Source organism: Anser cygnoides, chromosome 11, assembly GCF_040182565.1.
Source record: "Anser cygnoides isolate HZ-2024a breed goose chromosome 11, Taihu_goose_T2T_genome, whole genome shotgun sequence".
Taxonomy (NCBI): domain Eukaryota; kingdom Metazoa; phylum Chordata; class Aves; order Anseriformes; family Anatidae; genus Anser; species Anser cygnoides.
In genome coordinates this window covers 2,691,939-2,717,421 of record NC_089883.1, presented here as the reverse complement: position 1 = coordinate 2,717,421, position 25,483 = coordinate 2,691,939, and the positions used below count along the sequence as shown (strand labels likewise).

General features: G+C 40.1%; 1 protein-coding gene across 9 annotated transcripts in view; it reads right to left on the bottom strand.

The window, feature by feature from the left end:
* MEGF11 (multiple EGF like domains 11) overlaps window positions 1-25,483 on the bottom strand; it is a 283,963-nt gene that overhangs the window by 31,092 nt on the left and 227,388 nt on the right. For all 9 annotated transcript variants that reach the window (XM_048076269.2, XM_013193194.3, XM_013193195.3 and 6 more), the window contains 7 exons: window positions 24,464-24,584; window positions 22,705-22,868; window positions 22,198-22,300; window positions 8,757-8,903; window positions 5,973-6,107; window positions 2,614-2,742; window positions 180-308 (listed from right to left, as the gene is read on the bottom strand). In XM_048076269.2, the coding sequence (XP_047932226.1) occupies window positions 180-308; window positions 2,614-2,742; window positions 5,973-6,107; window positions 8,757-8,903; window positions 22,198-22,300; window positions 22,705-22,868; window positions 24,464-24,584 (928 nt within the window). The remainder of the gene's footprint in view (window positions 1-179; window positions 309-2,613; window positions 2,743-5,972; window positions 6,108-8,756; window positions 8,904-22,197; window positions 22,301-22,704; window positions 22,869-24,463; window positions 24,585-25,483) is intronic.

Sequence of the window (25,483 nt, the reverse complement as noted above, 5' to 3'; positions counted from 1 at the left end):
CAAAGGTATAAAAAACCTCGAAAAGCTTCAGGACATTTTCCTTCAGGGTGGCACAAAGTTATTCACAAGTATGAAGCAGGTGGTTTAACAGCCAAGACTGCAATACTTGGAAGAGACACGAGGTAGCAGCACATACTTTGACAGATTCCCTGACAAAATAGCGTCTCTGAACGGCTTACGCTGAGTGCAGTAGAGCCCCGTCCAACCATGAGTACATCTACATTCTCCATCGTAAGGGCTGCACATTGCTCCGTTGTGGCAGTTGCATGAATGAAAGCAATCAGGGCCCCAAAAACCTGTGGGACAAGCTATGAAAATAAGAAACGTTTGTCAGCTGACAAAAAACCAATGATACCACATGAGTTCTGTGGAGGAACCACAATAAAGAGAGAACCTGTGAGACACCAGCAAAGGCAGGACATCACACTGAGGAGCTTGGCATCGCTGCAGCAGCGATTCCCTGACCATGACTGGTTCTCCCAAGCCAACAACTGCTTTGCAAAGCCAGGTGGAAACCTGCACTGGCCAACCCCGGCACAAGTGATTTCTTCTCCATGTAGGTCAGGTGGCAGCATCAGGTCTGTGCTCCGTGTGGGCACTGAGAACCACTGAAACAGTGATGCTCAAGACTACATTATGCTAAGTGCTCTGGCGACTCTCCCTGCCTTACTGGTACTATCTGTGAAGACAATTTAGACAGGGTTTTAAGATGTGGAGGTAATTTAATTTTCTTTTTGATATTCAGGAATTCTTGCATAATAAAGCACAGCTATTCGTGGTTTACTTTTGCTATGCAATCAACTGCTAAAATTACCACATTCATTTGAAGCGTAGAGCACTACTCAAATTATGTAAAAATGTAAAGAAAACTTCTTTCAGTATGAATTCCCATCCACAAAATCAAATTGCTTTTGTTGATGGGGATAATATTAAATTAAAATCTCCAGGTCTATTATATATTTCTACAAGTACAATATTAATACATTTTCAGAAGTTATTTTAAGCCTCCCTCCAAAAATGAATGCAGTAAGTTACAGTTATTAGTGCCAGACTAAAAGATCCAAAATGATGATAACCCTTCAATATAACAACTATATTTTTGCTTTAAAAAGCACTTTCCATTGCTTCCTATTAAAGACATGAATTAATAAGGCATGGTTCCCAGGAAACCTGAAAGTACAGAAACCATGCCTATTTCCATGTATGCCATTGGCTCCGATTCTGACGATAAATGCAAGTTTCTGGCATATGACAGACATATCTAAAGCCAGAATGAATAGCAAAAAACCTGCCATGACGTAAATCAAACAAAAGGTCACTGAACTCACACAATGTAAAGCTGAACAGGATTTGGCCTAAAGTATTCATGTTATAAGCAAACAGAAATATTTTTCAAAAGCCTTTGTAAGTCAGAGCTGCAGGGTCTTTTAATGCCTCCAGAACTGGCTCTGGAGCTGGAGCTAAAATTATCTCCTTTGTGGCTCCATCTCTCGGTCATCCCAGGTTAACTGGTGCGGAGGGAGGTGGGACCGAAATAGCTCCGTGCCGTACTGCAGTACAACAGGCCAGGTGTCCGCAGGAGCCTGGTGTGAGGCCAGCTTCACGTTGGGAGATTTATACTTTCTTTACAAGAAGGTAACTGTGGAAACAGGCATGTTCCTGCTTTGTTCGTCCAAAATACCAAGCAGCTATCACCATTGCCTCCTGCCTTCTAAACTGGCAGTTGTTGCTACTCAACTGGCCTGCCTCACTTGGTAAGAAAATCTCATCTATTTTCAAGGTTAACAGAAACTAACAGTCATTTCCCAATTACATGGCTAAATATAATGAGGAATCTGTGCAGCTTTCTGTCTTTTTTTTTTTCTTTTTTTGAGTGACAGCAATATTCTGCCTGTGGAAGACACACAATAAAAGCAAAATTACAGCCGTCTGTTTTTATCCGATTCCTACTTTATCACTTGAAGTTTAATATATTTTACTCTGGAATGCTGTCTAATATGCTAGTTGTATCCTGAATATGAAGTAACAGTTCTGAATGATAGGATATTGCTTCCCTCTGTGATCTATCTTCAATTAAGGGATGCTCTCAGGAAATGACACTTTGGGATCAGCAAATGCCAATCTTCTACCTGGGCAATTTTTGAGAAGAAATCCTCCATCCCTCCAAGCCCACATTGACTTTTACAATTAAATTACATTTAATAGAAATATTTCAGCTGCCTAATTTCTCAATTCTATGGGCTCAGTACATGAAAACATTTACAGGTTAATAATTTCTAATGTAATAGCTGAAAGAAAATGATTTCAAAAAATAAATAAAAGGGAATTCAGCTAGAAATTAAAAGGGAGCATGGAGCTTTCTTTTCTGATAAGAGCTTGTGACCTCCCTTCCCTGTAATAGGAGCTAGTAACGGCTTCGGCAAATTCCAACTGCATAAACTAAGCCAAAGCTAACTTAGATTAATTAAAAGAAATAAGCTATAAAGAGAGTAAGGCACTGGCTGCTGTAATACTTCAGGGATTTTCCTAGAATCTGCCTTTAACTTTCAGAAAACACTAAACAGGAAAACATGTTATTTTAAAGTGAAGGTGGAAAATTAACTCTTTGCTTACTCTGAGAGCAGTCCTTCCCTATCCAGCCTGGAAAACACTGACATGATCCATCAATAGGATTGCACGTCCCATTCTCGGTGCACTGGCAGACCTCATCACAGTTCTTCCCATATTTTCCACTGGGACAGACTGTGGAAATACAAGGCAGTTCACTGAAAGCTCTTCATAATGAATATTACGAAGTCACAGGACTTAACATTTAGCAATTAGAGAGAAAAATAATTACGACATTTTTCTTTGCTGAAGACTAATGGACAAAATTTTTCTGGAAATAAGGAAGAGGCAGAAGAAAGCATTCAAGTCCATTGTGTTTGCTTACTTCCCAAGCATAAAAACATGAAACATCCTGAAACATATTTTTCTGCTGGAAAATGAATCTAATATAGTTAGAGGCATCTATCCACCCATTCACCTTGCTGTAGTACATGTTCAATTACGTTGCAAATGAAGGTTTAACGGATTATATATTTTTGACTGAGAGTTGTTAAACTTGTGCTGTATCTTTATAAAAGTAGGGTCTATTCTTGCTGGCCACCTAGCTTGTTCCTGAAGTTGGAAGAAAAGAAACTTGGATTTTTTTTTTTCCAGAATCATCTTGTAGCAGCCTAAGCACAGTGACATAAAACTAATAGGTATATCTTCAGCCTCACACCAAACGATTGGAAATCTTTAACTTTAAAGTTGATGGAAAGCTCTGCTCGGTAATGAATGAAATGTGTAATTTCTGTGCTCCTATTGGCTGTGTTCCCTGACAAAAACAAATATATTTTCAAAACAAGATAAAATCCACAGTCCATCTTTGGAAAGAATGTAACAAATGGAACTGGGCTTGTATCCTGGTAAATAATAGTGATGTCAAAAAAGTGATTAAGGCACTTCCCTGAATTATGCAACTGGTTTACCACTTCAGTCCCTCTCACTTTCTCATATGCAGTCTCTGCAGGTGACCTCGATCTATCCTGACTGTGAAGCAGCCACAGATTGAAATCCTGAGCTGTGATTCATTTGCTTTTATACAATATGCCATCTTCTACTCTAACTATGGCAGAAACCTGAGAATGATGCAGAAAACAATAGTGTATAGTCTAGCTGCAGACTTATCTGTAGGAGTGGATAAAGTTGGCTTTCAAATTATGTGCTAAACAGAATAGTTCTCTACCTGAAAAGAGATAAAACTAAACACATTATATGACACAATGAAAAGAACAATATACGGACACAAAGAGAAAGAAAGAAGGAAAGAAACGGCTTCATATCACAGAAAGAGCAAAAACTAAAATGATATGTCAGCCCAGGTTTTCATATATGCTAGCATCATTATTCACTTCCAGTACTCTATACAGAGCAGTTCAGTGCAATATTTTTATTGCATCTTTAAGATGGAGATAGATAACATCACTTAAATGAAGCCTGGATTTTTTATGTGTACAAAAAATAGTTCTCAAAAGACTTACTTAAAACAGGGACTGATTTACACTGCAATGTGGAATACTAACAAATTTGTGGTCCAAACACTGATTCTGACAAAGGCAACAGGTCATATTTTATAAAAGAAATGCTTCCTTTTGGCACAGTGAGAGCTAGCAGAGGGGTTCCTACCATGTGAGCACCTCTTGTCTTAGTGAAATAGTATGATGCCCTCCAGGATGTCAGCACAGAAGGATTACAAAACCTATCCTGCCAAAATGGTTCTTCTCTTGTAAAGCTGTGAGATCCACATACAAGTATTTCTCAAAATGCTTCAAACATTTTAAACAAAGCTGTAAGGTAAGGACTAATACTGCCTTCTTCAGGAACAACCTGATTGTACAATGCAGGCAGTGATGTTAATTAGCTATAAAAGCTCTGAAGTGGGACTCTGAAAGTCTCTGTGGGATGTCAGGTGTGTTGCAGCAGCAATAACATGTTATTATCAATCCATCTTGTTACATGATTGGGAAAGATATTCATAAAACAGCTGCTTAGTTTTGTGCTGCTTAGAATCCTTAGTACAACCATGTCAACTTGTACAATTTTGGAGGTTACACAGCTCCTTGCATGCATGTGCTGCTGCTGATGGGAGAACATTCCTGCTGCCAGAAAAAGAGACAGCACAAGGAGATGAAAATTCAAAAGTGAAATCTTTGTTTCACGTTTTTCTAATGGAAAACATTAATTAGCATTTTTCTTTCTCCAAAATAAAGTTACATGCTAACTCATTATGACAAACTGCACACACAAATTGATTTTAATTAGGACATGAATATTTTAAAATTAATTTGCTGGATAGATCAACATTTCAAAGTAAAACCAGAAGTGCTGAACATCTGAGCAAAAATAAAATAGAATTTTCTTAAGAGGATAATTAGTCCTGCTTACGCTTTGAAATCTGGCTAACTTTTCACATAAAATGGACAAATTCACTGAAATATGTTCATTTTAATAAATTAATTGGTATAATGTTTAGTTGACTATACAGCATAGGGAAAAGGAAACATGGTTACATTTAATCTGTTTAATGATTTTGCATAAGTACTGTCTGCAATTTCTAACTTACTGAAAAGCAGGTCATTAAAAAATGTCAGTTCAATTTTTACAAGGATGGTGACTTCACAAGGGCAGTAGCCATTAAGAATAATCTCTTTTAAACTTGTGTGTAGAAAATACCCCCAGTGGTATGCGATAACTCAGACTCTGCCGAATACTGTAACGATTTTGCAAGCAGTTTTAGGATAAGACTGAAAATGGAACCTGTGGTTAAAAGTGGACTAACATTCAAAGGTACAGAAAAAGGTACAGCGAGGCACGTTGGGGAGAGTTGGAACTATTCTTAACCTGTGAGAATGAACTCTTTCACTGCCTCATTGCCAATTTTTCTGTTTCTTACACTTGTGTTTGGATGCGTGTGATTTCTGCTGTTCCCAGAGTCAGGTCCTAGGTGGTGTACATTAGGCTGCATGCATTAACTTGGTGTTTGGTCTTCTGTAACTGAGCTGTCCTGCACCTTAACTAATACCTACTGCTCCTGCTGAAAAACAGTGTGTGAAGGTGTCATCGACATTTAGGATATGATAGGCTTAGCGAAAAGGAAAATGAAACCATTGGATGGCTGATATATTTACAGCAGGTGTCTCATTCCGTATTCATTTCAACACAGAGCGGCAGACCTGTATTATTTATGAAAGCAGGAGCACATCACATTTACAAAAGGGTGACTAAGTACCTATTTGCATTTTGCCTCTGAAGTAAAGAATTCTTGTGATCTAAACTGCTGAAACAAGGGGAAAAAATGCAGAAACACTGTGATCAGTCTTACTGCAGAGTCACAGCCACAGAAACTTGGGAAAGATGGTGGCATTTGGGGATCCTGGGCTCAGTACCTTGGTTGCAGAGTGCGCCAAAGAATCCTGGCAAACAGTCACAGTGTCCTGACACGTGGTGACAGGGACCGCTGCTGTGCACACACTGAGGGCATGGCTGGCTGCAGTGGTGTCCATGGAAGCCAGGGGGACAAACTGAAGACAGAACAAAATAAACCGTCACAGGTTTGCAGATTTCTCACTGCTAAGAGCTTTAGAATTCTCTCTTTGTCTTAATCCCAAACCAATAAATTTTCTGTTTTCTAAAGTCACATAGTTTCACGAACAGCAGAAATTATGAAGCCAGTTAGAGTATCCCATGTCTAATAAAATGTCATCTCTGAGTAAAACTGCTCAAACATTTACAGCAGCCTACATCGTGTAAGTGCTTGGCTATTCTATAACACAGATGAGCTCTCACAGCACCCTCTCTCTCTCAAGACACTAATTTGAGTCTCTCTAGGCCTCTCCAGCTAAACTTTCACAAAACATGTGAGTTTAAGACATATGATGCCTCATATCCTGCTGGCAGATATGGTTAATACCCGATAACATCTTCCAAAGCTTTTAAGATAGGTAGGAAGAGAAGCATTCACACGCATAGACAACAGAAATTCAGAATACCGTTTCCTTAGCAAATTAAGCTAAGAAATCAAAGAAGGAACATTAGGAAACTATGTTTTTCTTCTAAGCAACTATGTCAAAAGCTGATTTCTGAACACATTAGGTGCAATACCTGTGTTCAATTAGGACCTTCAGTTTATACATGCCATTACAGGAGCAGCAACCGTCAGTGATGAACAGAATCTAAAAACGGTAATTATGGCAACAGCATACAAGATCACCTAATTTGCATCAGTAATCACACTGGATAGCTGAGCAAACTTGCCATGAACTGTGTGCTTAATTTGTTTAAAACTTGGACTGAAATTATTATAGAAGTTGTCCATAAGGTATGTCTATGAGGGCCAAGATTAGGGCCCAGTATCTCTTATAAACACGCATTGTAGCTTCTAAGCACATGTAGCATGAAGAAAACCCATCCTCTGTCCAAACATTCACTGCTACAGATAAGCACAAAAAAACATGAAATTGCAGTAAGTAACAGTAAAAATGCCTTTATATGTTTTTGGTTTTACTCCTGTGATCCTCTATTACCCAGTTCTGCCTCAGTGGTTACTATATCATGTCTGCTCTATTTTTTCACTGAATGAGAATTTTTCTCTTGGTCGGTATGTTCACAGTGGGTGTCAGGTTCTTACACTACCGCAGATTTCCAGCTGGAACTTGGCTGACAGGTTAGCTGATGATGCACTTGCTATAAAACAACCTGGATCATTCCTGGAGACGTTTTTTCAGGTCTAAGAGCAGTAAACCATCCTGGTGTCTCATGTAATCCTGATTACACAGACAGAACAAGCTGGAGGGGTGTCATTTTCAGTACTGCCCTTTATGGGCTGAATTCTGCTTCTAAATCAGTTTCCAAGAGGGAAACGGGAATGATTTTGAGAGTAAAATTAGCAATCTAAAGCTACCTTCGCCTACAGAGATGTCCTCTTATGAGGTAGTCTTGAGTCTAAATCCAGCAGACAAGGTGGGAACAAGCTGAATTCCCTGGCTGTATCTTCACAGAGGGGCATTTCAGCAATGCAGAGAGCAGAAGCATCCAGAGAACTCCACTGCTGTCACCCCAGAGGGAAGGAGAATTTCTCTTCATTAAGTTCTTAGCAAATGTCCTCCGGGAACAGCCTGATTACTGGAGTTGCAAGCTGAGGACATGGTTTGCCTCTTGTAGACTACATGCCATGAGCTGATAAAACTAAGCTGTTTTTTACATCTCAGAAAGGCCAGAAACTATTAACTTCTGGAGGTTTTGTACTCTTAGGGTTTCAAATTTGTAAAACAATTTCTTCCCCAATTCCCAGAAGCTCTGAGCACCACATTTCAGCCTTGGAGAGAGGTTTTACAGCTATATAGATATGCTGAAGCACCTGGAAATTGGGGTTTATAATGGAAATGCTTATAGGCCATTAACTACAGCAGTGCTAGAGGTCAGCGTAATAATGGCTTTAAATAAAAACTGTCAGCTACAAATTATTTTTAGAGATGAGTGTGTGCTAGTGTCAAGTGTAACTGGTGAAATCAGTAGGGATATATGAACTGGGCATGGAGAATGTCTTACAGGAAGAACAAGGGCTGCTGCAAAAAAGAAAGACAAATCCATTTCTTGTTTGCATAGGAAGAAGGTTGCATTGGTTTGGATCAGTGAATAAGGGTCCCTCGGGGGCAAATGCAGCTTCCCAGATAAAGCAAATGAGAGGATTTTTATCTCCTTGACACATTTTAATATGTAGCAGCAGAGCATCAGACGGGAGCTATTTCAGGCTGCTGTGTTTCTTTTTCTGGCATATAAGAAAACATTGCCTTGTTATTTTGATAGCCAACACTCATCTACTTGTCATTATGTGATGGGCCAGAGCTGACTCTACTTAGCAGGTATCCTACAGTTTACTGTGACATAACTGTAAACCAGATCTTGCACAAATCTTGCCAAGTTTGGTATGCTAAATCGTTGCTCTTTCTTTCAGGTCACCTGTGACCTCTAAGAACTGTGGAAGGCCAGAAGAAACAGAAGGCCACACTCTACACAGCACAGTCTTGACTTCTTGGTCAAGAAGTGGCTTTTATCCTAAGCAAGTCATGAGCTAAAGCAGCTCAGAAACCTGTGGCTCTGTATCTCCAGTGCCACAAAAACAGCATTTCCATCTGCTTTGCAGCCGCCACCACATCTATGGAAAATCTTACTTCTCTGGCACAAGGGTCCTCTGTATCCGGGTGCACAGTCACAGGTGCCGTCCTCTGGGGAGCATGATCCCCCGTTCTCACAGTTACAGGAGATGGAGCAGTTTGGTCCCCAGCGGCCCTGGCTGCAGATATTGTCACAGTGGATGCCTGGAGAACAGAAAGGTGCACGTTAGGTTTCACACAGCTTACTCTGCTCGTTGATCAAAGAAATGTATGGGTGGATTGACACCTCACAGTACATCACAGAGCAAACAAGGGAATCTGAGAAGAAATAGCTATTCTTTTATCTGCTTAATAAAGTGAAAATTAAGAAAATGCTAAAGAAGTGAATTCTGTAGGTGTCAGTGGGCTCCTGTGCAATCCTTAGCACCATTTCAGGAAGCTCTGCGTGTCACCTGAGAGATGAAGGTCAGGAATTGCTTTAAAGTCGCAAAGAATCTCAAATAACTGGCCTGGAAATATGCAGTTGATTGAAATCTGATTACTTAGCTGTTGTGAACTGGAAGACTGGGAAAAAAAATAAAAATCAGGGCTCTGAAAAAAAAAGTCTAGTATTTGGATTCTTGAACATGTACAAATTCAGCTCTACGTTGTGCCTTGCTCACTTCCTGGCTTACGGCACAGGGCTCTGGGTTATTATGCACATGCTCCACATCCACCCTGAGCTCTCTGAGTTCTGTGTTAATGAACCGAGTTCTGATCTAGCAAGCGGCCATATGTGGCCATAGGCTGATCATCTGCATGTTAAATGGAGATTGAGACCTGCCAATCCAGCTCCCAGGGATTCCCAGGGTTGTTGTTTGATATTTATTATTATGAAAAGCAAAGCTTGGAAACACGGGAAGAAACACACAGCCAGAAAGCTTAACATGAGGCTTCTGGCATTGTTTCAACTGGTTTTGTTTTAACTGGTGACTTACAAAAACAACTCCGTGCCATGGCTTGTCACGTATAAAGGCAAGCTAAGGATTTGATCCTGCGCACCACTACTTCAAGAGATTCTTACTCCACTGGGATAAGGCAGCACCAATATCTGCAATTAGCAGAGCTATTTGCATGATCAAGGGCTCCTTGGATTGAAAAAGGTTTGCAGGATCATGAGCTAAGAGAGACATTAAGCACTGCCAGCTGCAGGGAGTGGCATTAGCGGGAGCACACTGAGATGCTGATAACAACAGAAAAAAAAAATCACAGGCTGGCTCGAAAATTTTCCTAACAACATTACCACACCGGGCGCTTTACAACTGCTCCACCAAGATTTGATGGCATACGCTTGCCCTAGCTAGACTTGCAACATGAAGATGTTCTTTATCATCCATGCACATGTCCCCGCTGCATAATGGGATAAATGCAGACAAGGGCTTGAAGAGCCCCAGCCAGAGGCTGGATTAGCGCATCGCCAAGGAGAAATACAATCCCAAGTAATTTCCTACACCTCTGATAACTTCATCTGGACGCTACAGGTAATGGACTGTATTTCTGAAGCTGTGATCTGTACAGTCACCAAACTTTGAGGATTATTAAATCAGCTAGAAGTCATTATAAACACACTTACAGTGCAGTTTCAAGTTGGTTTTATAAATCTCTGAAGCTAATACAGTAAGAAATACTGCAGAGCTAAAATTTCCCTTTTCTGAAGATTAATCACACAATTATAATGTCCCTTCCTAGAAAATCTTAACCAAGCCTGGCAAAAGTACAGTTTGAGATGGGGTTTTTAGTAATACACGTTCATAGCTTTATTTATAAAGAGGCCTGGTCCGTGCTGTAAAGCTTAATAAAAAACACATTAAAATACAGTAAAAACATAATACAAGCTCAATCACTTAATATTTAAATACATCTGAACCAAAGGGGAGCAAAAAGAGACAAAGAATATCTGGAGAAGTAAAATCAAGAAAAACAATAATTTCACTACAGCCCTCCCTACTCCCCTTTGAAATCAAATCTATCCTTGGGTTGCTTTAACAGTAAACGCTTTGCCTGCACACCTATGTAATAAATCTACTGTACTCTGTAATTAAAAAGTGATACAATAAATGGTAAATAAATAAATGCATTTCATATATGCATATATATGTGATCATTTATAGTTTTAAAAGTCTCACCAGAAGCTCCCAGAAATTAAATTCCGACACAAATGCAGAAAAATGTGTATCTTTTCCTCCTGACTGCAGAACTGAAAATACAGTTCTTATTGTGAATGGGCTATTTATAAATGGAGACAATTAAACAGCATTATTTCTTGTCTCTTTCAGCAAAGTTTGGGGAAGAATGACATTGACTTCCTTCTCTTGAAAGGTAGCTGAATTAGAATGCCACGGCTGTTCTTTGCAGCAGCAAAGTCCTTCCTTTCGTAATGAATAATGAGGGATGTCTTCCCGCTCCTAACGAAGGCAATGAGTCATTGTGAAGCCGATTGTTGTAACGAAATGTAAAGGAGGAAAACGGAAACCTTCTAGAAGACACTGATACCCGTTACAGCACTTATTTATTTATTAATTTTCAGAAGACAACTGAGTAGGTGCCGCAGTCAATTTTTATTACTTTATATTACTCCAATTCTCATGGAAGACTTCATTTTTTGGAGGCTCCTTCTCACATTGAATTGCTAATGTAAATGAGAAGTTAAAATTGCATCTGGACGTGCACATCTTAAGGAACTGTGCTAAAAAAAAGCACCTTAATTTTACAATTCCCTGACTTGACAGCATATGAAGGGGGAGTCCATCCCTCCCAGCTACTTTACAATCGGAGATAGTGAAGCAGAAAGCCTCCTTAATGTAAAACTTTAACCTTTGCTTAGGAACTTGCTGATGAACATTTCTGATAAGCAATGAGTTTTCAATTTCCAGAAATATAAAAAAAAGCTGAAGTTGACACATCTCAGTATCATCTCATGTTATAACTATGGATTCTTAACTCATGAACAAATTCTTTGTTTGACAAACATGATGTAGAAATTAGAAAGACAACTACCAGAAGAATAAGTCCTTGAAGCTGCAGGAAGCAGTTCTATACATAAACTCCATTGCCTAGATACCAAGAAATCATCTTACTGCCTGAGGCTGTAGTTCACAATTGCAGATACTAGCATGAAATTACACTTCCAAGACCTCCTTAAACAATATTCTGGGAGTGAAATGTAAGTGAAATTCACATAACTTACAAAAATTATAGTTATCCACTGTACATGGGCAAAGGACGTCATGCAGCAAGCCAGAGCCGAGGTAAGAGCAGAATCTGCTATGGCTTTTAATCCAGCCTGTGAAACAGGAGCCCCAAAACCTCCATGTCCTGGGGTAGATTTGGGGTATTGCAAACACTGGCTGCTCCCAAGTAGGATATCCTCTGCCATCCTTTTGACTGTTCTGTACACAGAATTAACTCCCACCTGCCATACCTTCTTCCTTTGCATGCACAACGGTCAGGGAAAACTACAAAGTGCCTGAATTGCCATTGTGTATGCTGTGAAAAACATGACCTTTACCCACCAGAGCAATCACGGCTGCACTCTTGTAAGGAACAACCACACAGGAGAGCTGTTCCAAGCTGCTTCCCCTTATGGGCTCATTCAGGATAGTTTACTACCAAGAAGTAAGCAACTGCTCTCTGGGACATCGGGATTATTTTGCAGATCTTTGGTGCAGACCTCCCAGGGGAGAAGCAGGTGGGTTGTGCAGTGATCTTCCATGGCAAAGTGGCTGGAGGTGTGTGTGTCCAGTGACTTGACGTGATAAATATTTGTGTCTGGCTTACATGAAACAGTACAAATTTCCACCAGAAGAAGTTCGTCTCTTTGTATTAAAATACACAACCAGGACTGTGAAAGCTTCAGTAGCATCCACACAGCCAGCATGAAGAGAAGCAAGAAAAAGAAAAAGGAAAAAAAAGCTGACAGCTATACAGCGAGGATATAAGGCATCTGTAGACGAGCTGCTTCACATACTGCTTCCATTAATAATCTTAAATAGCTTCAATGAAAGTTTGTCAAAGTAATGCAGATTTAGTGCTGTCTGTAACTATATCACACTGAAGGACTTTGGAGGGTGAAATTCCGGAAAGCCAGATACAAGCAGAATTCCCTTTCTTCTCTCTCCAGTTTATTTGTTCAATTGCACTCAGGCTTGGGGATTATGTCTCCAGCTCTTAATAAAGTCTGCCATTGTTTGTCTGCCTTGTCTCTAGATAGTTGAAACTAATACTCTAAACACAATAGAAGAGCAAAAATGGAAGGAACAAATGAGAACTTGTGGCCTATTTTTGACCAGTGCTATCCCTTGACAGTAGCCTCTGCAGCAGGGCCTTCATGCTGCCCAGCATCTAATTATTTTCCAGGGATGTAGGAATTTGATAAATTATAGGATGTTGGTCCCATCCCCCCCATGTACTTTAATTTTGTATCTACTAGTGTACAACTGTAATTATTTCTCTGAATAAGAACTTCAGCTCTTTTTTTTTTTCTTCAATAATCACAATCTAAAGACAGATGCAACATCAATTAGCAATGACAGGAATGATTTCAGCAGACATTTGAATCCAACACAAACATTGTGCTCTCCTCCACCTGTCTTTCAACATGACATGAAGTCATAATAATCTCTTATCTCTGGCATTTGAATAGCTCTGGAAAGAACTGCTTTTTATGCACAAGCAGGCATGGGATTTAGGCAGGCAACGCTGTGGAAGCCTCAAGATTGGTGAGTCACGCTTGGCGTGGATCTGGAATGCCTGGTAGCTTTTGTCTCTGGCACCACTAACTCTTAACGGAGGTTTGACTGCCTGTTGACACAGCACACAGCGGCACAACCAAAACAGTAGCAACACAGCTTCAATAGCAGAAAGCAGCCTCACGATTATAGCTGCCATTGTAATGGCAAGGCCATTTTAGAGAGGCAGTCGCTGGAAGCAGGGCAGTAAGCACTTGATCGTGCTGAAAGAGGTCTGGGAATGCATCCCTGAATGGGATCTCAAGAGTTGACTGCTCCTTCACGCAACGCAGTCCCTCCTCTCTCTGTCGTGCAGGTCAGTGCCACCTGCAGAGACCTGCAGTGGCTGTACCACCTCTCGCACGAGCCCTGCAGGGTCCTAGGCACACAGCTGTCATTCCAGAGCCAGAATCCACTGAGGTCCCCTGCAAGTCTCACCTTGGCCTCCTAATTTGTGCATTTACTTCTGATGCTGATTTCTATATTCATGTGTTCACCTTTTGTTTAACCTTATTCTCTTCTCTTTCCCCAGTACTCTTATTGCTGTTACGTTTATGTTTCATCTATAAATTCTATTTAAATCAGCTTTGTATTTGAGATTAGATCAGCATGCTTTCATAAGTGAATCCTTTGCTGCTTCAGTCTATAAAAAGTAAAAGAAAATTCAATAAGGGCATAAGAAATAAATGTCTGATTAGCTCTGGATCAGCTGTTCAGAAGGTGTTATGATAGCATATGTACGAGAGTTCGTAAAGAATCCTTGATGCTCTTCTATCATTTTTTTTTCATTGTGATATTTATTCCTACCTGAGGCAAACCCCACAGCACAATTCATGACAACTCAGCTTTAAGGATGCTGAAGAACTAGAAAATCTGTTTGGGGACGGTAGCAGATAGAAGAAAACATAAAGGGATCTCCCATAAAATTAAATGGAAACATTAAGAATTGATGGCTGCTCATCCAGTCTGCAAACAAGCTATTTTTGTTTTTATATAGTGAAACTATTCAACAGAGATAACAGCGGCAACATCATCTGTGAACTTTTGTGGTGTTCTTAAAAGGCTTTTCTAACTGTAAATTTTTTATTTTTATTTTTTCGGATTGAAGCTATGGAGCCCTTATTTACCTTGCTAAGCATTGTTCACTGGTGAGTTTCAGTGGGGCAACTCCTGTGTGCAACAGCCCATCAGTCTAAATGAAAGCTCGACAATCTGGTCCTAAATAATGAAGAATAAGCCTTTCCCTGCAGTCAGTGAAATATTCTAAATTGTCTCTTTTCTCATCATTGCATAGGCGATTTATGCACCCATTAATGTAAGTGTTTTTCTGAAAGTAATATACTTACAGCCTAATGCACCTCTGTGGAGCACTAATCCTACCCCTATTTTTAATTATCTAGAGAAAACTCCAGATATGAATCATCCAACTCAGGGAATTTATGCAATAAAAGCTTTTGAGGCAAGAGACCTACCTCGCAAGAAATTGAGTAAGTCAAAATGTTTGCTAAAATTAAGGATCATCTGGTTCCCTTTGCTACAGGATATTCCCCAGGGTGCACTACTGCAGGAAGAAAAGTTGCTGCTAACAAAGGGTAGATCCTGGAGGAAACAGTACCAACAGGAGTCAAGCCCTACCCACTCTTCCTTCATCTTTAGGATGCTTTCTTCCTACTGATTCTCAAACTCTGGACAAGATTTCAGGCCAGGAAGGAACAGGAACCTGGGCAAGATCCAAGCAGACCATCAGCAAGTGAAAAAGGAGAGAGGAATCTTTAAGTGGGAAAAAATGTATTGTTTTCCTGAGTTTTAAATGTTCGAGCCCCTGAGCCATGAGGTAAGGATGCAGCTTAGCAAGAGCTGTTGTACAACAGAACATGTGAAGACTTTTGTGTTTAATAACACTGAGTGAAATTCAACCTTTTCTGCTTTATGCAGAAGGGGAAGGAAGATATTTACAACATTTGTCACTGAGAACACTTTTCACCAGTAACATATATATACAACATTTCAGCTCACTGGCTGTTTAATGAATTATCTTTCCTTTTCTTCCTTCACACACTGCATGCTAGCATTTAGTATTTAGTCTGCTGAAATGTTCACAAATAATTTTTTCACTGCTTCTCGCCCACATTTATTTATAGGTGAACGTATTGTACACGCAGCCAAGCTTATATATAGAATGCCTCCATATTAACATGGAAAGTAGTTGAATATCTCTAGCATCAAATTTCATTTTTTCAGAACCCATTAAATTAGCATAATCCAGGATGCCATCCAAGCTATATCTTTTCATACAATTTTAAAAGCTGTCCTTTAATAAGTGAAAATAAAACCAAAAATAAATACGAAGATAAGTGAACTCGTATCTCTTCTGTATTTATAAGACAAATACTGCAATCATTTGCATGCATGCTTATGTTTAGCAGTAGGCTTACTGCAGATTCTAATTATAGTCTAAGGGTCTGATCCAACTCCCACTGAATGAGTGGCAAAAATCCAATGGATTTCATGAAAGGTGAAATATATACTAAAACTGGCACAGGACAAACACAGCTAAACCCCCCCTTAGATGAGAATCTGGAGCCTACTAGATATCTGCCAAGGAAAGCACAGACATAATTAATGTCAGGACATCAATGATGTCTTTGATATAACTTCATAATTCATATTTTTGAAAATTAGCCCTATATCAGCAGGAACCATACTTAAAGGTTCCTGTCAAAGAGAGAATTTTTAAGCACAGCCTGACATAAAAATCTTATCAACTCACTTGAAATTAAGTCAATGAAAAATTAAAGCTAATTTCTAATAAGCTTATGTTACATTCATAGGCTAAAGGACACTTGTCAAACCCATAGAGTAAGTATACCTTTTCATATGGAAAAGATTTTCACTTTTGAAAGGCAGAGGCCAGAAGAGAGACTAAAATGCATCATTTTAGACTGACTCTTAACATTTCTAGTTTTTCTGTCTGCTTAAAGCTAATGTAAGGATACAGGATAATCACAGAAATAAATTATTAATTTAAAAATCTGGGATAAGACTGCCAAAAGTGATAAGTGCAAAATATGGTTTAGATAATGGGATTAGACATCTAGAAAATGCATGTTTAATAGGAGCTTACTATAGCTCCATTTTGGTATCTTAGGCTTAGTATTACAACCTGAGAGAGCATGAAACAGTCCGTTTAAAAAACAAAGCCAACCCACAGCATTATGAACTCCGACATACCATGGACCTGGTCAACCACAAACCTGCAGGTACATAAAAATAAGTCCTAGATTTTCTCTAGTTTTAAAGATGTGCAGAAAAGTCAGCTGCCAATTATATGAGTATACGCTGAAGTAGATCTATTAATGACGATAGAATTATTTTGGCTTCAGACTAGTACAGCTGTGGAGAGGATCTGGCTCTAAAATCATAAACTAAATACTGCTGCAACTGAGGAAAAGTCATATTAATAAAAACAAAATATATTTTATGGAAAGCTAAATGGAAAGTTATTTTTTTTCTTGAAGGATCACCTTCTTGCAAAGAACTCAGGAAGAGTGAAGTTAAAAATACCTTAGAGCTCACCGTCAAAGTGGTCAGTGTTTCTTTAAAATTCAAAAAGGCCTTCCCTTGAGTAAAAGGCTTATCAGTTTTCCTGAATTAATGTGTCCACGGGAGGGAAGAAACATGCTTCTGTGTTTGAGTGACAGTGCAGATGTCACTCGCAGCCTGCAAATTCTCTCAAATGTGAAGTCTCATTCCTCAAAGCTCACCTTATCTGTGACCAGCCTACGTTTCCTGACCCCATTAACTCGCCTATACAATCGCATGTAGAAATCCCTACAACCTAAGACTACCACAACCACTGTACAGTATTTCTGGACATGATAAGAGACAATTAGGGTTTATGTCGCTGGCAACGTATGGAAGGTACAGAGGTTGTAAAGGACAGTGAAATAGATATTTTGACTTTGTGTATGTTGCGGCAAAGAGACAGACTGCTCTTAGGAGACGTGAATGAAGTCTGAAGGTGAAAATAACCAACATGGTAACAAAATGGCTCTTCCTCTACCACCACATACAATTTTCAGACTTTCATTTGCCGTTCTGATTAATCAAGAAGGGTTTAACCTATGAAGGGTTCTTTTATAATCAGCTGTGGGATGCACATACCTTTACTTTCCATCTTACCTCTACAATAATGTCTTATTTTCCTCATGCGTTTGGGGATATTGAAACCTACTGAATAAACTTTGGCTTTGGATGTTCAGAAAAGCCACAGAGTTTAGCAGTTCAGTGCGATAATTGAGATAGCATCATAACGACAGCGCTCTATAGAAAGCAGACAGCGATACAAAAAATGAAAGACACAACCAAGATTCAGATAAGACAGCATTTCAGATTAAAGGAATTCAGATAAACAGGATTTTAACTGACCTTAACATTTACAGGAATGGAATACATCCCCCTGTAGATCACTTTCTGTTTAATCCCACTGTAATATCTAAAAGGTTAACAAAATACACGCTGCCACAATTAACTTGAAGCACATTGACTTGTTACAGGGAAGAAATGAGCTTGCTGTGAGTATCAGCCAGGCCTGTGGCTTCTCTTTCTGTAATCTGTTTGCAGGCGGGATGTCTGACTGTGAAAACGAATGGACATGGGTCTTAGAGTCAGGATGAGCAGCAGCTGCCTCTGGTTTCCCAGAGTCCTGCAAACTTGGCCCAGGCCAAGCACAAAGCGAGCACCTCCAGAAAGTAGAGGACAGAGCAGCAGCTACGAATGATTCAGTTATGGGGGGGCTGTACTGAGCGAACCAACTAAAGGCCGTGTAGCAGTATTGGTTCCAGTATCTTTAAGGATGCCAGTTCTGGTAAGAAACATGCAGTCAGCAGCCACCTCGAGGAATAAGGGACGGGCTGTTGGGGTTTGCAGTGCAGCTTGCAAAACCCAGCTGGCTTAGCTGCAGCAGTGCTTCCAGAGCAAGGCTACCCAGGTAGATGGCCCTCTTCTGTCCAGTTTCAGGTCATTTATTAAGTGAGAGGAGCCTGGCTAAAATTTGTGAGCCTAGCACTGTCACTGAGCATCCAGGGGAGGAGTTTCACCTGGGTGAGGTGAGGCTCATGGCTGCTTCCCTAGGACCTGCTTGCTTCCAAAGGACTTCCAGGAAACGCTCTACCATGCAGCTTTTCTGCACTTGCATTCTCTCCGAGGATACAGTGTGTGCGAGATCCCTAATTAAGCAAATGCAATTAGCACCGAAGCACTCCATTTTCAAGCATTTTCATTTTAACCTGAATGTACACAAAATAGCACCTCTCACGCAAATGACTGGTAGCTGTAATGTATCTATGTGCACACGTACACACAGACATACACAGCTGCAAGCACAAAAGCGATATGTATCTAAAATGCATAGCAGATCCGGGGTGGAGAGACCCTTGTTAATCTTTAGAAAGCAATCAGTCTAATCAGACAAGACTCGATCCTGCTGGCGGCTACGCTTTTCCTTTTTAACCTGGCAAAAGACATGAAGACATCTTCTTCTAATTTCAAGGATACTATTTATATGTTAAGCATGTGCAAGCTCAAGAACTCCATTCAGTGCAAGGCTAGGCCCTTATTTTTATTTGCAACTGACATTTTCTTCATATGGATTCAAAGCCAGCTCCACATCGTGTCAGCAGGTCAGATCCGATTTCGGCCCACACTTGCACAAGTCTCACTGTACTTGTACCACATGAGAGCCTTTTGCCAATGTGGCTTTGGTCTTTTAAGTAAAAAGGTTACCGTTTTCCTGCTATCTACAAAGCTGCTGGCGACACAATGTGCCTGTGTACCTGGTTGGGTAATTTTCAGCTATAACAACAGGGTGCAATCATCTTCAGATCTGATCTGTCTCAGGGTCTAACTTCTGCCTTTGGCTGCACACGTGCAATTCCCCACTGAACTTAATGGAAACCGTATATGCATGTCTAAGCAGCTTGTTGCCAGTGTGCTTATTCATGCATACAGCTGGTCTGTACAGCTTTGTAATCTCCTGACTGATACGTGGGATTCTCTTCATCATCCTTCCCTCTGTCAAGTATGCTCTGCTCTTGAAAATTACCTTTTCTCAGCTGGTACACATGGAAAGGTGGGAGAGCATAGCCCTGAATAACAGACTCTTGATGGGTGGCAGTCACAACATAATAAAAGGATGGTAGACTGCTATTAACTTATATTGTATGCTACTCTTTCCTTACCTTTTTTCTTCTTTTCCCAGTCTTCCTCCATGCTCCTGTCGTCTATCAGTTTCTGAAGGTTTATATCAGTAACATCTTGAAAACTACTTTAAAGAAAATGGGCTCAATCTTCCCCTTGATCTCTACACAGAACACTGACATCAAGGCGGGGAGTCCCACATGTGGGATGAACATACAGAATATGCTGTTTCAGATGAAGTTTTGTGCCTGTTAGGATCAGAAAACCTCGTGTATTCTCTGTCTAGTGTGAGTGGGTAGGAAAACCTTCAGATGTTCCACAATCCTGAACTTTTCTGATCTTTTTCAGGCCATGCCTAATTAGTACCAAACTCAGAAAGCACAAATTTAAGCCTGAATTATTTATCACATCATATTTATAAAATGCACTGCAATACACATCATGGCCCAATTCACAACAACTAGAGATAAGATTAATCTTTTACCGATGCCATACTCCTTAATATGAAAATATAATTATCTAGCTGAAGAGTTTCTTAAATTACATACTTTCAAACTAGTATGAGCAGAATTTATCCTTGTGTCTGGTGCTAAGCCAAGTGGAAAAAACATTGAGAGCAGAATTGACAAAACACATGTTGGCTCTGTCTGCCTATCAGTATTTCCAGTGCACACCTTACATGGTCCTGTCAACATCTCAACTGAAGCCTGGTCTCAAATACTCATATAATATTTTTCTCCCAGAAATGTGATCCTGAAGAAGGGAGCTCCAGAACTGCAGAGACATATTGAAGAACAAAGAGCTTAATTTGTACTAAGTGTCCTGCAAGTTACTATACATTTACCTCACCCAATACAGAAATTAAAAAGAGGGAGATACCACAGAAATTGTTCTTACTTTTAGTTGGAGTAATTTGTATCTGCATGTGATGTACATTTACAGACGTGCACGTGCTTGTGAAAGTATGAAGTATTTGCTTCAAATGCCTTTGAGAAAAAGCTACACGTTCAGTCTGTAAAGTGCATTTTCTGCACTTTCCTCTGAAATGGTATATACAGAAAGATGTGTAACAAACCTTTAGAGTAAATATATATATATATTAATTTACTGTACTTTTAAAAACCATTTTGTCCCTTGAAAAAAACTCACAATGACTACAGGAAAACCTATCAACTGTTCTTCTGATGGGCATCAATAATGCACAGTAGAGTTTTAAAGCTTGATGGATGGATATATTGATGGTAAAGAGACTCGAAGAGTGATGAATGCAGTCCAGTGAGTGAAGAACACAAGCCGGAGTGGGTAGTAGTGAGCTTATGAAATGGATTCTCATGTGGGAAAAAAACACTTCTCAGGGATGCATGCCCAATACCTTTGTAAAGTAACTCCGATGTAAGTAATGTGTGTATAAATTCTTATTTTTGCATTTTATTTAATTCTAAAAAGATGTTTTCCATAAAGTATAAGATATAATTTCATTGCTTTTGCTTCATGCTTTTAAGAGCTGGGCTGCAGTGGTATGTTCTCTCCATTAGAAATACAAGGCATGCATTATTTTAAGGCATAAATAAAGGGTTAAGGTAATAGTATCCCCAATGTCGGCTGCCTGATCAGCGTGCCTTGCTACGCACATCTTTCAACTTGTACTAGTTTGAAAAACAATTACATTTTCCAAATGAATTGCTGTTAATACCAATGCATTTTGATTGTCAGTGCTGCTGGTGGCTCTGCAGATATAGGCGAGAATATAAGCTAATTTCCCTCCAGGGCCTCTACAGAGAGCTGAGGGAGATTAACCAGTATTTTAGGCAGCTAAGTGTGAAATACTGGTTGGGTCAATAACTCGTCCTCCAGTGCTGCTATGTTAGCTGTCAAAAGCTGGCAAAAAGACATATCAGTATGGAGTCAAGTACAGGTCTGATTGTACTGAGATCTCCAGCCTGGACTTTCAGACTTCACTGAATATTTTTCTCTGCATCTGTGTAACCATGACAGCTCTTTGTCAAACCAGCACTAATCTGCTCTCCATAACCATCCTTCTGTGTGATAAGAAGCATGGGAAAATGGAAGAGCATAAAGACAACAGTTTGTGACAAACCTGGTTTTGTATGATGGAGCAGCTGTAATGACTCCCAGCATCCAGAAGACACGTACCTGCATCCCTGTGTATGATGGCCAGAGGATTCACTGTAGCACAGCTGCACCCCCATGGAAAGGGCCATTCAAGGAGAAAAATGCTGCAGGATTACCAGATGATCTGCATCCCTCCTGAGGATTCTTTTCACAGAAGGCTAACATCTGGCTGCAGGTTTGGAGCTATCTTCAACCAATTTGAATACAAATTTAATGAATGCCAATTTTTGTCACCAGCATGAGTGATTTAAATGTGGGCAAGTTCAGCTGATCTTGTCTCAATCTATTATCTGAAAGTTTGCAGTCAAAAGTCCGGTGCTATAACTGATGCAATAGCAAAAGACAAACAAACAAACAAACAAACAAATCCCAAGTTTTACATAGTTAATTCCTAATTTTACCTGTCCAGCCAGCAAGACAGCAGCAGTAACCGGTGACAGGATCGCACCCATCTGCATGACTACAATCACAACGTTCACTGCAATTAAGACCATATGTTCCATCCTTCCAAAAATATAAATAAAAAAGTCTCTCAGTAATCAGTTTTTTGTCCGAAAATGTGCAAAATCATCTATCATGTCCCTCTTAATGCTGAGTCGCATTTTTAAAATTAACATACAGAGAAGATAGAAATAACTCAGTGCCTAACATTTCTATATAGAACCAAATGAGGAATCACTTTAAAAAATGATGCTCAAGAAAATGCAGATAGCATTGCAATAGCTCTGATAAAATATAGTGCAAAACAGAAAACATATACTTGATTGCTAGAACCCCAATCTGTTTTTTATACATGATTTCCTTCAGGTATCCATGGACAAAATGAGATACCGTCCTACTGTATGTTTAGAGGAGCTATGCTGGCTATGCTTTAAAAGGGGATGCAAGACCATCCCAGTCATACTTACGGGACAGGGCTGGTCACAGTACTCCCCTTGCCATCCAGGTGAGCAGAGACAAAAGCCATCAGCTGGCCTGCAGGCAGCTCCATTTGTGCAATAGCATGTCTGGTTACAGTTAAGACCCCAGCTTCCACTTGAACATGGAATTGAGCAATCCATTCCTTGCCACCCTGAAGAAAAATACGAAAGAAACCATATTTGGGATGTTTTCACAGAAAAAAATAATGCAGGACTACAGCTATCTGTTGTAATATTTACCTCAGGAGAGTTAAAACATCCTGCAAAGGTGTGTCGTGCATGTTTTCTAGACAGATCTAATGGTCTGCCCTTTTCTTGCACAGCACAGCAAGGTGGAGACAGCAAGAAAGGCAGCATGCAAACTGCAGCTCTTCGATTCTAGAACCATTTTCGTCCTGATCTTGGTGTAAATAAAGACACCAATCTTGGGGTCAAAGATTGGCCCTTTAATTATGAACTACCAGCTTCCTCTGTCAGCATCTATAGGTGGAGAAGGGTGGTATAGGTGTCACTGTGTTGGCTGTTTGCCACATTAGGGTGTCAGATGCCTCTCTGGGAACTGCTCAGACAGCAAGAGAGTGCAGCAACGTCTGCTGAAGATCTGCTGAATGTAAGACACTTGCTATTTGATGCCGCCTGTTTCTTACCTCATATTTTTTGAGAAGGATCTTTAATATAAAGAAGCTATTACACACACACACACAAAAAAAAAAAAGGCCATCATTTCTAACCATTAAGGCTCAAATCTTAACTACCAGCTGCACAATGGCTTTCATTACGCTGCAGCTGTATGTAATGGAGTTGAGCAGTAACTCACGGTTTATACACCCTCATTAAATGGGGTTCTACAGTGATTCATTAATTCATGTTTGAAATGCCAGATTTTATTGTTATTTGCCTCACTTCTGTTTTAGGGCTTATGCATGCCATATAGGGATAACTCATGTTGGTATTCTGGGGGAAAGCACCACTACACAGGGAACATAAGAAACATCACGTTATGGAGTGCACAAGATTTCTCAAGTGATTACTGGGTACATGAGTTATGCTTACAACCAAGCACATATGGGAATTCTGGGCATATATGAAGGACAAAAATAGGTGAGTCGTGTACACAGTCTCCAGGGCAAGCAAAAGACTTCTTGTTTTCCAGACAAGGGACAGCTACATCCTCCAGCCCCATGCTGACTCAGGAGACAGAGGACAACTGCACATGGCTGAATTGTCACGGTGGAAGTTGTCACCAGAGGATGACAACAAGACAGGCTCACCCCACTGACAGCGCAACGGGCTAAAGGAGGGACGAGCAGGAGGCTGCCTCTGCTCCTTTGCCCAGTTGTGTTACTCCAGGCATTGAAGGGAGAACTGGGGCTGTTGAGTCCTGGAGAAATGGGGTATTAAAGGGATAGAAAAAGGAAAAACCAAACAAACAAAAAAAACAAAACACCCAAAAAGCCCAGTTTGGGGTTTGTTTCATATTTCTTTTAGAATGGAGCTGTGGCTCTGCAAGCACACTTCGTTCCGGGGTCTATTCTTGCAGCACAGTGGTTAAGTCTGGCCCCTGTTCAGGGCAGAGACAAAACATACAGTCAAGCCCCTGTTGAGTTTTGATACTTGGGCAGACCGTTGAATTACCAACAGGCACAAATAGATAGTGGAGTTACTGACTGCACAGCTGTGCCATGTTAAAAGGGGAGAAGCCTTGATGCCAAATTGTAGACGACTGTTAAATCTGAATTTTGTTTACCTTCTTTGCAAATGCATAGACCATCCACGGGGGAACACGCGCCATCATTTTTGCAATTACAAACTGATGAGCAATTGGTACCATAGGTTCCTGCCATGCAGGTAATGGTGCAGTCATCTCCCTGCAAACCAAAAAAAAAAAAAAGACAGAGTCAGCTAAAGAAATCTGAATTGCAGGAAATTCCCATCTCTGCACAGGGAGGCTTTCTCCTTCGAAACAGTGAGCAGAGTGTTATGAGTTGATTGCTGAGTCTTCAGCTCTCGAGCAGTCACTGCTGCTTCCCGTGATTATGATGCAATTAGTGCTTTGATTGACTTGGAGGAAAGGGACAAGTTTCTGGCGTTCATTCAGCAGGAGGTGTGTAAGTTACAAAAACAAACCTCCTAGAACAGATGTTAGATCATTAAGCAAAACATCACTTACGAAACACTAATCACAAAATATACAGTCTGAAACTGTGCAAAGATTGCTCTGCATTTCTTGGAAAATATATTCTAAGAACACGGTTGTTAAAAAGCTAAAGGATATCCTGCGTGCTCATCTTCCACAGACTGGCAGAGAGGAAAACTGCATGGCAGGTGCATTAGACCTTCTTGATGCATAGCTGGTACCTGCATTTGTTTTCAGTTAATTTGCATGAGATGGTGACTTTGGGAAGAATGCTGAACAAGGAGTGATGTGTACAACAGAGAGAGGAGGCACAGAGAGCAAAACACAGAAACAGTCTCTGTCCTATTTCCTGATGCTGTCCTATAGGTGTTGGGAAAGCTAGGAAGAGGAGGGAAAATACTTGTATATTACAGAACTATACAATACTTCAACAGTAAATTATGGCACACTGTATGCACTGATTGGCTTGCGTGGCTGAAAGGCACTTTTCTTTACTACTGTTGTTCATGGGATGCAAGAAGGGAAATAAAATGCGAGCACAATCCCTTTAAACCTATACAGTAAGTTCCACAGTCTGGTCAACATATGTTAGCATATATACGGTATTTTTACTCCGTTTTCTTCTATGTG